At 39.4% G+C, this 15,430-nt stretch overlaps 1 protein-coding gene across 1 annotated transcript in view; it reads left to right on the forward strand.

Annotated features, from left to right (window-relative positions):
- Positions 1–15,430, forward strand: part of EYS (EGF-like photoreceptor maintenance factor) — a 1,677,823-nt gene that overhangs the window by 1,615,689 nt on the left and 46,704 nt on the right. The window contains exon 39 of the mRNA XM_027093793.1: positions 12,447–12,619. Within this exon, the coding sequence (XP_026949594.1) occupies positions 12,447–12,619 (173 nt within the window). The remainder of the gene's footprint in view (positions 1–12,446; positions 12,620–15,430) is intronic.

Below are 15,430 nucleotides of genomic sequence, written 5' to 3' on the forward strand. Positions count from 1 at the left end.
AAAAAAAAAAAAAAAAAAAAAAAAAAAAAAAAAAGAAATACACAGAATAATGTCTGTGATGGCTTTAAACATGCCAGTATGTAAATGCACATGGTTGTTACAATACTCCACCCACCCCCACCAAGGGAGGAAAAGAAACTTGTCTCCCTAGACGTTGCTAGTGCACCACTCATTTATTCTGCAGTTTGATGAAGAGGAAGTGTTCAACCTTCCTTTCCTATCAAGACTGTATTGCAGGAATGGTAGCCAGCTTCCAAGCAGCCCACGGGGATTCTTGTCCATGGTAGACACATCGTCCTGCAGTCTCCTCCCACCTGAGTAGGCTGACTTGTGCAAATAATAGGATATTCTGGAAATGACAGTTTATGACTTCTGCCTTCCTTAAATTATTAAATTTAAGGGTTAAATGATCCTATCCACTGAACAGTTTTAATAATAGTCACACTGTATTTCATCTAGTCCCTGGGGCAGTGGGATAGAGGATGAGTTTTCAGGTGACAAAGCCTGAAAACACAGTGACTTATTATGAGTCATTATAATAAATGTTTATTATTGCTTTAAGCCATTAAGCTCTGAGGTAATTTATTGTGCAGCAATAGATAACACTAAATAATATTAACTAGCCAGACAGTGGATGAGGAGTAATTTTTAATAGATCTGAGCTAATAGTGCAGGATAAATAATAGAAATGAGAAACACCATTTTGTAACCACCAAGGAAATAATGGCTGCTTGAACTACTCAGTGAAAGGTTGATAGAAAACGATACAATGGTTGTATCAAGCTGACGCCACTCGAACCAACTGATCAGTCATAACATAATTAAATGTAGAACAAGCATTGTGTGCCTCTAATGTGATGTATTTAGAACTACACAGTCCCACCCATAAAGCAGCCCAAATGTGAATCTAATAAAGCCTCTATATCTATAAGTTTATGAGAAATATGGGCAATAGAGGAAAACAAGCTAACTGACATTATAAGGATATAAACAACCAAATCCAGAATGGAAAATTCTACTGGACAAGTGACACAAAAATAGCATGTGTGGGAAGAAATGCAGAGGGAGAATTTTTATCTCAGTAACAAGCCTTAAGACACATAGTGTGTGGGCTTCCCTGGTGGTGCAGTGGTTGAGAATCTGCTTGCTAATGCAGGGGACATGGGTTCGAGACCTGGTCTGGGAGGATCCCACATGCTGCGGAGCAACTAGCCCCGTGAGCCACAACTACTGAGCCTGGGCGTCTGGAGCCTGTGTTCTGCAACAAGATGAGGCCGCGATAGTGAGAGGCCCGCACACCACGATGAAGTGTGGCCCCCACTTGCCACAACTAGAGAAAGCCCTCACACAGAAACGATGAGCCAACACAGCAAAAATAAATAAATAAATTACTAAACTCCTACCCCCAACATCTTCTTTAAAAAAAAAAAAAAAAAAGAAATACTGTGCAGGTGCATTTGTGGAACTTATTTGGGTGCTGATGAATTGTCAAAAAAACACTTTTTCAAGACAATCATAATTAGCTGAACACAAAAATTAGATGACAGGAATTAGTGTTAATTTTGTTGGGTCTAATACTATTGTGGTTTTCTTTTTTAAAGTTTCTTATCTGTTAGTGATACATACTATAGTATTTACAGATAAAATAAGACTTGCTTCAAAAGATTTTGGCAAGGGCTTCCCTGCTGGCGCAGTGGTTGAGAGTCCGCCTGCCGACGCAGGGGACACAGGTTCGTGCCCCGGTCCAGGAAGATCCCACATGCCACGGAGCGGCTGGGCCCGTGAGCCATGGCCGCTGAGCCTGCGCGTCTAGAGCCTGTGCTCCGCGACGGGAGAGGCCACAACAGTGAGAGGCCCGCGTACCACAAAAAAAAAACAACGAAAAAAAAGATTTTGGCAAAAAAAAGTGGTGGAGAAAGAAACAATGAAACTAAAGAGCTGAGAATTGATAACTTGAAGCGGGCAACGGATTCAAGGAGGTTCATTGATACTATTTTTTTTTCTACTTTTGTATACATTTGAATTAAAAAACAATAGTACACATAATTCACATTTTGTCTAATTTGTAAAATTCATAAGGGATAAAATAAAAAAAAATATTCATGATCACACCAATTATAGATAACTACCTTTAAAATTGGGGGCTGTTTTATTCCAATCTTTCTCCATCGTCAGTTCTTAGCTGCCGAAACAAAGTAAATCCATTATTTGGTGCCACCTATGGAAAACGTATTTGAAGGATGTAAATTATAAATTAAATTCCTACTTTCTGTTCCTCTATTATTGAAGTAGCTAGAAAATAAGAGTCAAAAGTAAGGATTCAGTGTAGATTTTATCAAGCCTCTCTATTACTGTGGCTTAAGGGGAATAATTTTTCTCTCTTGGTTTTTGTGTAACTCAGATGTCATTCACTTTCTATAAGATCCTTGAGATCTGCATAAACTATGAAAGTCCAAAGACCGTTCCAAGATTAATGCAGATTCCAGGAGAAAGGTGAATGTTCTCAAAGCCATCTCTGGTTCCATGGTCCTGCTTCCACCCACACAGACTCTACTCCGGACCATGTATGCCTAAAAGTGACAATCAACCTCTTTGACTTCTACTAAGTTAACAAGGCCACTCACAGTTTGAGATGGATCAGACTGTTTATGTTGGTGCAGGGGGACAGGATGCATGCAGATATAGAAGGGAAATGTTTATATCCACTTAAACAACTCTCATCCTGTGTTTTGGTCATCCCACCATAGCAGTGAATACATGGTCATTCCACCCCATCTCTTTGTCTTCTTGTCATTGCTTCATATTGCTCCAAATGACTCTCTAGGTTAGAATAAACCAAATTTCCCTCCTGGACTTGGCCAGAGCAATTTAGCTATTTTCTTTTTATAGTACAGGTTTATGCTCACATTAATGCAACTAGGGTCCACCATCTACTCCAAGTAGCTCACCTAGAGAGTTTCCCAAAGACAATTCTCTCTTTAAGAGGAGTTGAATCCAACTGTTAACATAATACGTTTGGGCACTTACACCTGGAGAACAGAACCATTAGGATTGAGGCCCACAAATGGCTGCCAGTACTTTTATTAGTGTGTAAAGAGTAATTGCATCTCATCCTTCTTACTCCATGAGGTATCATCAAAGAGTTTGGTGAATGATCTCCCCAGCAAGGGACGGAAGGCCATAGGGTAACGTCAGCAGGTAGAGTGATGGTCACCACCCTTCCCTGTAAGTATGTTGAGTCTTTACATGACCACATTCCAGTGTACAGGGAGCCCCATTTGTTTAACACTTGTTTGTATATTTTTTCAAAGGCTTAAATTTTGAGCATGTCATTTTGATATCCAATAAATTTTAGCAGATAAAATGATATCCATCATATCACACGTACCTTATTCTCCCAACTTATTATTCAGATGAAAATAAGTTATATAGGAAAGCAAAGTGACATTAATGAAGCCATCCAACACAACAAATGGTCTAAGGAAGAGGAGATTCAGCTGTTTCTCTTTTCCTTTAAATCATGGAGAAATATGTTATATGTGCAGAAGTGGAACCCTTCAGGCCATATGCTCCTGCATTGCTAAGCAACATGCTTTTATTCCATTATTCATATGGCTTTATTATCACACCACATAGATTTCATTTTAAGTGATGTATCTGTGATTTTCCGTATGCATAGAGAACTCACAAATCTGTAGCCATAAATTTCTTACAGATCTAGCTCAAGGTGAATTTTCTCCAAGAACTTTTTCTTTCTGCTCTCATCTCATAATGAGAATTCTAAAACTCTGCCCTCATTAGGCTCAATATGTATAAAAGACTTTCTCTTATCCAAAGCAACCAGAATCTGTATGATGGGTAAACTGAAAAAATAGAGTAACCAGGGGTTATACTTTTCTAAATCTCTTTCTCAACCACACACTGAGGACTAATAATTACATTTATCTCATTGAATAAATATGAGAATGAAATGAGTTACTACATATAAAGTACTTAAAATGGTGCCTGGCACTAAGGTGAGGCCCAAATAAACTTTGAACAGTATATTTTACATGTATCACATATATATTAAATAAATGCATTGTTATAAATAAATTATCATAAAGTCCTTAGGGACAATACTATGTTTTCTGTTTTGTATTCACCCTGGTATAAAATAGAGTGGGGCACGGCACTCATTCTGTGGTGAAAAATTAGTAAGCAAGTAAATGATGTTTAAATGATACTAAAACAAAAAATATTAAATCTTCTATCATCTCATTTCCAATTAATTTTTATACATCAATGTTTATCCTAAACTTCAGAAGTCTTAGAATGGTCTAATTACAAGAAAGTTAAATTCTTCATGTTGAATATGACTAACATTTTCTTCTGCATTGTCACCTCTCCATGTTTAGAGGTAGAAGAACCTGCAAATTGTTCTTTATGTATTAAGAATTGAGGATAGAAAACATTTAGGGATTGGACCTGAGATAAGAAAACAGTTCTATGTATAGTATCAATGATTCCTCAGGGTTTTTTTAATATTCTTAGCTACTATCTAGTGGATGCTTTAGCCCTTTGACTGCTATTCTGCTTAACTCACAAATCTGTCTTACATTCTCAATATTCAACAAGTTCAAGAGCCAGTTCATTAGGTACTTAAAGGGAGAAAAAAGGCCTGTTATCACCTGCTCTCACCTCCAACTCAGTATAACTAAAAGTAGATTTTTATATTTTCCTACTAAGCTATATTCTTCTCCGAATGTCCCTATTCCCAATAATGGCACCATATTCTTTCAGTCATTTAATCCTGAAACCCCAAAGACTTCCATGAGATTAAGAGACAAAGAGTGGTAGTTGTGGTGGACCCCCTCTCCCATCACCAGCCATGTAATTTGCTTACTGATCTGATCCTCAAGTCTCTGCCCCATAATAGGAGGCTGAGGACAGGAGTCCCCTAGGAGGGCTCTCGGGAGGACTGAATGAGCCAACATACTTGACGTGCTTAGCAGGGTGCCTGGCACAGGTGAGCTCCGGAAACGTTTTCTGTTGCTAGGATCTTTTGTCTAGGTACCAACACACCTACCAAGTGCTTCTCACACCCCCGTCAACCTTTCCATCCTCAGAGCCATTTCCCTGCCTAGGCGACTCTGCATCCAGCTATCTCCCTAAACCAGTCATGACTCAGTCATTCACTTATTTATTCCCAGGATGTTCAATGAAAAATTCCAATATGCCAGGAACTGCTTTAGGTCCTAGGCCTGCAACAGAGAGCAAAGAGCCCTGACCTCTACTCCCATGGAATTACTGATCTAGTGTAGGGTCAGCACGCCATGGCCTACAAGCCAAATCTTGTCCAGCACCCGTTTTTGTGAATAAAATCAGGATACGGCCACGTCCATTCATTTGTGGATTCTCTGCAGAGGCTTTCAACAGTTGGAAGAGCTGAGTTATGGTTACAGAGTCTGACGGCCCACAAAGCAAACTGTACAGTGTCAAAGCTCAGTAAGATCCCACCAAGAGAAAACCTACATCACTAGAGCATTTATGGGGTCATCCTATACATACCAGGTCAATATTCTTCAATATAGCTCATCATTCAGGTCACTCCCTGCACATCTCTGTGTCACTTACAGGTTGAACCCTCTCAGCCCGCTATCCACAGTTTCCTTCTCCAGCCTACTCTTCTCCTACCCCTTCCCCTCAATGCTCTCATTCTTGTTGGCAAATCTCACTTCAGCAGCCTTCCCTGAACTCATTAAGGTTGCTTAGGTGTCTTTCCAGTGGGCTCCAAGAGTATTCATTTTATCACTTGTCACATTGTATTAAAATTGTCTGCTTACTAATGTGATCCCCTCTCAAACAGCAAGTCCATGAGGTCGAGAATGGGGGCTTATGTGTTGTGGAAGGCTCATTACTCAGCACAGTGTCAGACACATAGCATGTAAAAAATGATAACAGGAAATACTCTTTAATGAATGAACATCTACCTCTCTTTGTTTTTTTCTGCTTTTCCCACTATGTGGATGCCTCACACACATACCTCTCCAAAACCAATCTTCCTCAGGGAAGAGTAGTAAACCTGTGATTAAAGGAACAGATGTTAATGAATTAATTTCAAGGTTTAGAAAAGATTATTTTCAAGTAAGTTTATAGCATCCATATTATATTATATCTAATGTGATTTAAGATCTACTTAATAGCAAAATAAATATTTTACCATTGCCATGTCTGTCTCTAAGGCAGTGAGACTAATTTTGTTCTTAATTTTCTTTTTTCAAGTAAATAAAAATGAACCACTGGTACAATCATCAATTTCAAAGGTAATGACATTAGAGAGGTTTCTTTTATGAAATTGGTAAGACAATCTACTTTCATATAAAAGACCTTTACATATTTTACACTATTTGTGATCTTCAAACAATTATCAAAATCATTATGTAATTCTATAACAGGTTAATTCTGTATTTTGTTTTTCTCCATTTTGGAGAACCTCATACAACTTTTTCAAATTTTTTTTCACAACTATTAATTCAAATGCAATAAGCATATAAATTTTCTTTCATCATGACCCATCTAAACACATTATTTAATGAAATGGCAACATCCTTCAGAGATTTCTGTTTATTTTTTACCTTTTTATGTATGTGCCTTATGCCTCCACCTCTAAGTTCCAAACTGTTGAGAATTTTTGTTTTAAATTCCTCCTAAAACCAAAGTCTAACAGTGTGTTGGTGCTGTGCTGTTAATTATGTTCTCTTCCCACAAGCTCTTCCCCATGCTGGTCTCAGGGTCCCAGGAGCACCTCTCTGTGCCGTTCACTTGGTCCCTCAGTGTAGGTGCCCCAGCAGTGCTTTCCCTGAGCATTGCCCTCACCTGCCACACCTGCCATCTGTATGACCTGGCAGAGTGCTATGTGCATAGTAGATACTAAATAGATATGTATGTATGTGTATATATATATATATAGAGAGAAATAAATTTAGGTGAAACAAATTTGATTAGACTGCCAAATAATAAAGGAAAATATAGGAATTTGTAATGAATATGTTCTTTTTTCTTTAATTTATTTTACTGATGTATACTTGATTTACAATATTGTTTTAGTTTCTGGTGTACAGCAAAGTGATTCAGTTATATACATATATGTATACATTCTTTTTCATATTCTTTTCCATTATAGTTTATTACAGGATACTGAATATAGTTCCCTGTGCTATATAGTAGGACCTTGTTGTTTATCCATTCTATGTATACCAGTTTGCATCTGTGAATCCCAAACTCCCAATCCATCCTTTCCCCACACCTGCTACCCCTTGACAACTACAGGTCTGTTCTCTATGCCTGTGAGTCTGTTTTTGTTTTGTAGATAAGTTCATTTATGACATATTTTAGATTCCACATATAAATATCATACGGTATTTGTCTTTCTCTTTCTGACTTACTTCAGTTAGTAAGATAATCTCTAGGTCTAACCGTGTTGCTGCAAATGGCATTATTTCACTCTTTTTTATGTCTGAGCAATATTCCATTGTGTATATATACCATTTCTTCTTTATCCATTCATATGTTGGTGGACATTTAGGTTGTTTCCCTGTCTTGGCTATTGTAAATAGTGCTGCTATGAACATAGGGGTGCATATATCTTTTCCAATTATAGTTTCATCTGGGTATATGCCCAGAAGTGGGATTGCTGGACCACATGATAGCTCTATTTTTTGTTTTTTGAGGAACCTCCATACTCTTTCCTATAGTTGTACCAATTTACATTCCCACCAACAGTATAGGAGGGTTCCCTTTTCTCCACACCCTCTCCAGCACGTATTGTTTGTGGACTTTTTAATGATGGCCATTCTGACTGGTGTGAGGTGATACCACATTGTAGTTTTGATTTGCATTTCTCTGATAATTAGTGATGTTGAGCATCTTTTCATGTGCCTATTGGCCATCTGTATGTCTTCTTTGGAGAAATGTCTATTAAGGTCTTTTGCCCAAAATGAATATGTTCTTGATAAATACGTGAGAATTTGTGAAATTTATTTATAAATAAATAAAAATTAGGCAGACACTAAAACATTTTTATTTTAATAAAATGAAATAAAATAATGATTATTGGGTCAGTAAAAAACAATAAGCCTGTAAAAGTGTTCCATATTTTCAATTACATACAAACCTGTTATTTCGGGGGCATCCTCATAAGCTGATAATAGTAATGTAAATTGATAAAATTATTATGGAGGGCAGTTGGAATATGTATCCAAAGCCTAGAAGTCATGATAATATTTGAATTTATCTCGAGAAAATTATCATAGATATAAAGAAAGATTTAGTTACAAGAGTTTTATCACAGTGTTGTTTGTAGAAAGTGAAAACTTAAAAACATAATATAATAAACTAATATCTCACAAGTGACTGTGAGAATAAAGTATATTTCATCAATTCAATGAAATAATATTAAACCATTAAATATGAAGTTGTAGAAGTTAATAAATATAGAAAGATGTTTCTAGATATTATGTTTTATTTCCTTTTGAAAAAGTTTATTGATAGGGAGTTCTGCTTGTGAAAGTATAGGAGATTATATATACTGAATGATATTTCCAAATGAAAATATTCAAATCTGAATAAAATATAAAATGTATATTTTCAGAACACTGTTACCTGAAGTGAAAACAATATGAAATGAAAGCAGGAGTCTAAAAAACAGGTGTCAACGTTGACTTTTGCTGCGAGTTCCTGTCAAAACCTTGGGGCTGTGAATTTACCTTTGAGGGCTGCACAGGTTACAGTGGACCAGCCCTAAAAGCGAAGGGCTGCCACAAGTGGGGAATTTTAAGGAGACTGCTCACAAGCCTGGGACCTCTAAGAGGTACACCCTCAATGTAAAAAAAAAAAAGAAAGAAATAAAAAGAAACCCCATTTTACAACAAGAAGAAAGCAAGAAAATTTGCCTATCTTGAACTTGGGACTAGTTGATGGGAAAATATGTGAAAGAGCAAAGGGCTAAGAATAGCCAAAACAACCCTGAACAAGGGTAGCAGAATTTGCCATCCTAGATATCAAGACCTATTATAAAGTGGGAGAAATTAAGACACAAGATCAGACCAACAGACTAATGGAACAGGGTGGAGAGGCACAGGACCTTGCATAAATGGACAGGGCTCATTAGTGAAAAAGGATGAACAAGTCAATAAAGAGTGTTAGGACTATTGGTTATCCATGTGGAAAACTTTAATTGAATCCTTACCCCATATCAAAGACAAAAAAAATAATTTCAGAAGTATTAAGACTTAAATGTAAAAGGAAAAATCTATGGTTCATCTGTTGATGGGCACTTGGGTTGCTTCCTCCATACCTTGGCTGTTGTAAATTGTGCTGCTATAAACACTGGGGTGCATGTATCTTTTCAAATTAGTCTTTTTGTTTTTTCCAGATATATATACTCAGCAGTGGAATTGCTGGATCATATAATAGTTCTATTTTTAGTTTTTGGAGGAAAATCCATACTGTTTTCTATAGGGGCTGCACTATTTACATTCTCACCAACAGTGCACAAGGGGTCCCTTTTCTCCACATCCTTGCCAACACTTGTTATTTGTTGTCTTTTTGCTAATAGCTATTCTGACAGGTGTGACGTGATAACTCATTGTGGTTTTGATTTGTATTTCTCTAATAATTAAGGATGTTGAGCATATTTTCATGTGCCTGTTAGCCATTTGTATGTCTTCTTTAGAAAAATGTCTATTTAGGTCTTCTGCCATTTTTTTGTTTTGTTTTGTTTTTGTTTTTTGTTTTTTTGCGGTACGCGGGCCTCTCACTGCTGCGGCCTCTCCCGTTGTGGAGCACAGGCTCTGGACACGCAGGCTCAGTGACCATGGCTCACGGGCCCAGCCGCTCCGTGGCATGTGGGATCCTCCTGGACCAGGGCACAAACCTGTGTCCCCTGCATCAGCAGGCGGACTCTCAACCACTGCTCCACAAGGGAAGCCCCGTCTTCTGCTATTTTTTGATTGGGTTGGGTTTTTATTGATATTGAGTTGTATGAGCTATTTATATATTTTGGGTATTAACCCCTTATTGGTAATAACATTTGCAAATATTTTGTCCCATTCCATAGGTTTTCTTTTCATTTTTGTCTATTGTTTCCTTTGCTATGCAAAAGCTTTTTGCTTAATTAGGTCCCATTTGTTTACTTTTGCTCTAATTTCTTTTACCCTAGGAGATATAGCCAAAGAAAAGATTGCTATGATTTATGTCAAAGAGTGTTATGCTTACATTCTCTTCTATGAGTTTTATGGTTTCAGGTCTTACATTTAGGTCTTTGATCCATTTTAAGTTTATTTTTTTATATGGTCTGAGGAAATGTTCTAATTTCATTCTTTTACATGTACCTGTCCAGTTTTCCCAGCATCACTTGTTGGAGAGACAGTCTTTTCTCCATTATATATTCTCACCTTGTTTGTCATAGACTAATTGACCACAGGTGCATGGGTTTATTTCTGGGCTCTCTATTCTCTTCCATTGAGCTATGTGTCTGTTTTTGTACCAGCACCATGCTGTTTTGATTACTGTAGCTTTGTAGTATAGTCTGAAGTCTGGGAGATGATACCTCCAGCTTTGTTCTTTTTTCTCAAGATTGCTTTGGCAACTTGGAGTCTTTTGTTTTTCCATATGAATTTTAGGAATATTTGCTTTCGTTCTGTGAAATATGTCATGAGTATTTTGATACACTAAAAATGAACTATCAGAAAGAGAAAGTAAGAATACAATCCCATTTAAAATTGCGTCAAAATGAATAAAATACCTAGGAATAAACTTAACCAAGGAAGTGAAAGACCCATACTCTGAAAACTCTGAAATTCAAGAATGAAGCTCCGTCTTTAAGCTTCCCCCTTTGTACCTTCCACTTGATTAAGACCTTTGGGAATATCACAAGGGAGATACATCAGCTCCAGTGCAAAAGAAGAGAAATTTGAGGGGTGAAACAGCCCCATGTTCAGTAAAACACTGAAAAAGGAAATTGAAGATGATACAAAGAAATGGAAAGATATCCATGCTCTTGGATTAGAAGAATTAATATTGTTAAAATGGCCATACCACCCAAAGCAACTTACAAATTTAATGCAATCCTTATCAAAATACCCATGCCATATTTCATAGAGTCATCCTTTTCTTGGTCCTGAATTAAAACATGGGGAGGTCCATTGAACTTTCTGTTTCTCTTGACTAATAAACTCTTAAATTTAAAAATACACTCTCAATCATTAATTCAAATGGTCCACATCAAAATACTAATAACACTTTACTCTTCAAGGCTATTACCCTAAACCCAGCCAGGGCTCATCACATGAATGAAAGGTCTCAGGAGGAGGTGTGATCTTCTGCTGCTGTCTTTCCCTGGGCCAGTGGTTTCTGACTCTGCACCCACACCATCCTCGAATGGCCCCCTTGACTCACACTGTTTACCTGATGGTTTAGTGTCCTCTGTGCCAGGCAGGGATTTCAAGCTAACTGTTTCCCTCATGTGCCCTAACTGTATTGTTGCCAGATTTAGGGAGAAAAGTACAGGACACCCAGATAAATCTGAATTCCAGACAAAAAACAAGTAATTTTTCTGTTTATCTCAAATATTGCTTAGCTGAAATTCAAATATTGAATGGAACATACTTATACTAAAAAATTATTTATTGTTTATCTGACATTTACATTTAAGTAGGTGACCTGCATTTTATCTGTCAACTCTACCTTTGCTGAGTCCATCAGAGACTCCCCTACCAGGCTCCTCCCAATATCATTCTCTAAACCAAGACAAAGTCTCTCTTCAGAATGGGTACTGCCCTTTACCCCTCAGATTCTGTTCCAGCCATAAACTGACTGCCTCTTACTGCCACGGTTCCTTCAGATACCAGGATACCCTCTGGGCAAGGTCTCTTTTATATGTCCCCAAGCTGATCCTAACTCAGAGTGCCACAGCCCCCGGCCTGGTTCACTACCATTGGCCTCACCATTGGAAGGGTTTGAGGCTCCTTCTGCAGCCCCTGGAGCTGGGCTTGTGCATCCCCCAGTATCAGGGAACATATAGAAGCTGGACTTCTTTTTTCTAAGCTTAGGTTAGGAGGCCACTCCATCCACAGCTTTCCCCCTGGGTGGTGGGGTAGGGTTGAGGAGAGGGAGTTATAATGCTGTTTCATCCAAAGAAATGATTCTCATCAAATTTTCTTTCAATTTCCACGGGCTGAACCTTTTAAAATCCTTAATGTGGAGTCCAGTAATCCCATAACCAGTTATTAGCTCCTTCCTTTGACAATGTGAATCTTGGTAGTTTACATCACAATTGGCTTTCATATACAACATCTTTTCTGTCTTGGAACCTCAGGCAAAACTGCCAAGTTAACATCAGGAGGATACATGAGTGTATACCCAACAGGTGCTCAAATCATGCTGCCTTCTTTCTTATCCTACAGCTGTAACTGTCCTAGTGGATGGAAAGGAGCCTTTTGCACGGAGACAGTTTCCACCTGCGACCCTGAGCATGACCCTCCACACCACTGCAGCAAAGGAGCAACTTGTGTCTCGTTGCCTCATGGATACACCTGTCACTGTCCACTAGGAACCACTGGAGTCTACTGTGAGCAAGGTGAGGCTCAACTCATGCTGTCCACAGATTTAAGTGAGTCAGTTTCCTTTTGGGAAAGTGAAATGAAATCTGTGTAATAATGAAAGAGTCCGCTCTCTTCTTTCCCCCTGTATATTTGACATTATATTTCACAAACAGGATAGTACTAAAATTTAGTACTACAAAAATACAGCTTTATGTTTAGAATTGCTTTAATTTACTAACTCAAATACCCCTGTCTGTTTAGTCTAGATGTTCTGGATCTCTTGTGCTAAATGCAATCTAATCAAGTGAATTTAGATTCATAACTCAAGAACGAGGCTCCATCTTTCAGCTTCTCCCTCTGTACCTTCCATTTGACTAAGACCTTTGGGAATATCACAAGGGAGATACATCAGCTCCAGTGCAAAAGAAGAGAAATTTGAGGGATGAAATGACCCCATGTCCGGTGGAACAATAAGGAGCCCTCAGTTTTCTAGGTTTCCTCAGCTTACATACCTCCCCGTACCTTATGACTGATGATACCCTTACCACTGGGCAAATCATGCAACGGCCTTGAGGGAGCCCGCGGTCTCCTGAGTGCTCCCCACATGGGCTGCAGCTGGTGTAAGTGTGCTTCTAGGTCTGCCCGCTCCCCCGTTTAGTACCCACCTTGCCTCAGACCTTCTGGATTCCCTCCACAACACACACACTGCAGGGTGGGAGGGCGTGGATGGAGCATGGCAGTCCTGTTGTCTCTTTCCCAAGTAGAGCTGGACCAAAGTCATTCCTTGCAGCCAATAGCACAAACTCATCTTCATGGACTGGAGAAGGAATGTGGCTCTGTACTGCGCATCATCCCCAAGCAAGAAGCCCCTGTGGCACTGCACAATTTACCTCCTCATGTAACTTCCCTGACAGCCTCTCTTTATAGGCAAGGTTGGTGGGAGGCTTAGTGGAATGCAGCCACCTTTAAATCTCCCCCATCACACCTGCATCCTCTGCTAAAGCTCTGAGAACCCCTAAGGCAAGAGCAAAAATGCCCACAGACACAAGGACGAAGTAGGGCACTGGAAAAGGTGGCTTTGGGGAAAATCAGGAAAGCACGGACTGCTCAATGCCTCAAGTTATGCATCTTACATAAATCAACACTTATGCTTCACTTTGTCTTATCTGGTGTAGTTCTAAATATCACAGCAAAATGGGTGTGAAAGAAGACCTCCATAACGCCATGCTCAGAGTCCTAAAAATTCAGTTGTGTGACAGACACAGTTGTGCTGCTGTGAGGTTAATGGGATGGCTTGGCTGCAGCTGGCCAACGTGTCAGTAAGGCTCCAGCCATGGATCCACACAGTCCTGCTTCAGTTTGCCCCTATCCCCCTACCTCCCCATCCCCACTCCCACCCCCCCATCTCGGGGCTGGCTGGGAGTCCAGGACAGTGTGGCATGGAATTCAGGAAACTTGCAGTTGAAGAATCTGGAAAATTGAGCCACAAAAACATGAGGACATGGGATCCCTCTGCCAGCTCCTGGAATCCAGAGACTGGATCATCCACTATTTCTCTATCTCACCTCACACCCCACCCAGAAGAGAAAGCCTTAGCCTCTGCACCCATGTTTAGCAGCAGGGGCTGGGGTAGAAGAAGTTCGGGAGCCCGTCACCAATTGTGTTATATACACCTTGGGATAATTTGGGGGCCTTATTGTAATATCACATCATACATGTTGTAATTTAATCTTCCTCTGACCATTTTATCAAATACATTAAGGGAAACATTTTTAATCCTATATTCTCTGAGATTCTATGTGTGCCTAACTTTCCTCCAAAAGTCAAAGGTGTTGATAAATGGAAGACATTTAGGGTCAGAATACTAGTGATTTAGCGAAAGAAACGTTTAATTGTGTCGGAAGTTGTGACTATGAGATAATGTCTGGCTATGGGAATCTGTCTCTTTCATGATGACATTAGAGGCAGATCCCGCTCTTCAAAAATGGCCCTTCTTGGGCTTCCCTGGTGGCACAGTGGTTGAGCATCTGCCTGCCGATGCAGGGGACACGGGTTCGTGCCCCGGTCCGGGAAGATCCCACATGCCGCGGAGCGGCTGGGCCCGTGAGCCATGGCCGCTGAACCTGTGCGTCCGGAGCCTGTGCACCGCAACGGGAGAGGCCACAACAGTGAGAGGCCCGTGTACTGCAAAAAAAAAAAAAAAAAAAAAAAAATGGCCCTTCTTGGCTCCTGGAATAGGCTACAATCTTTCCTGGAATAAGAAGTTTATACACACTCTTCCCTCTGCCTGAAATGCTCTCATCTTCTCCTCAGAATCCAGCTAACACACCTTCATCCTTCAAATTTCGACTCAGACCTTTCTTTTATAGGAACGACTTCCCTGACCCTCTTTCACATAACTGAGGGTGGTGCCCACGCCTGTTCCTGTCCATTGGTGTAGAATCTCTAACACTTGTCATACAGTGCTGAGTGAATGTGTCTGCTATACATTTTATTTAGCAGTTCTCAAAGGATAAAAACAAACTGTGATCATTTTCAAGAAGCAGTTCTTGACGTTAGTGAACAGCAAAGTACTTTACCAAGATGGTGCACTTGTATTACTCCCAAAGGAATAGCTATTAGAAACTGAAGGAAATAATAGGACAAGTTAATATAAGGGCTAGTGACTATTTACAATAGCCACGTCATGGAAGCAACCTAAATGGATAAAGAAGATGTGGTACATATATACAATGGAATATTACTCAGCCATAAAAAGGAACGAAATTGGGTTATTTGTAGAGACGTGGATGGACTTAGAGACTGTCATACAGAGTAAAGTTAAGTCAGAAAGAGAAAATCAAATA

This window comes from Aethalodelphis obliquidens, unplaced genomic scaffold, assembly GCF_003676395.1.
Source record: "Aethalodelphis obliquidens isolate GAN/ISIS:26980383/991018 unplaced genomic scaffold, ASM367639v1 scaffold3, whole genome shotgun sequence".
Lineage (NCBI taxonomy): Eukaryota > Metazoa > Chordata > Mammalia > Artiodactyla > Delphinidae > Aethalodelphis > Aethalodelphis obliquidens.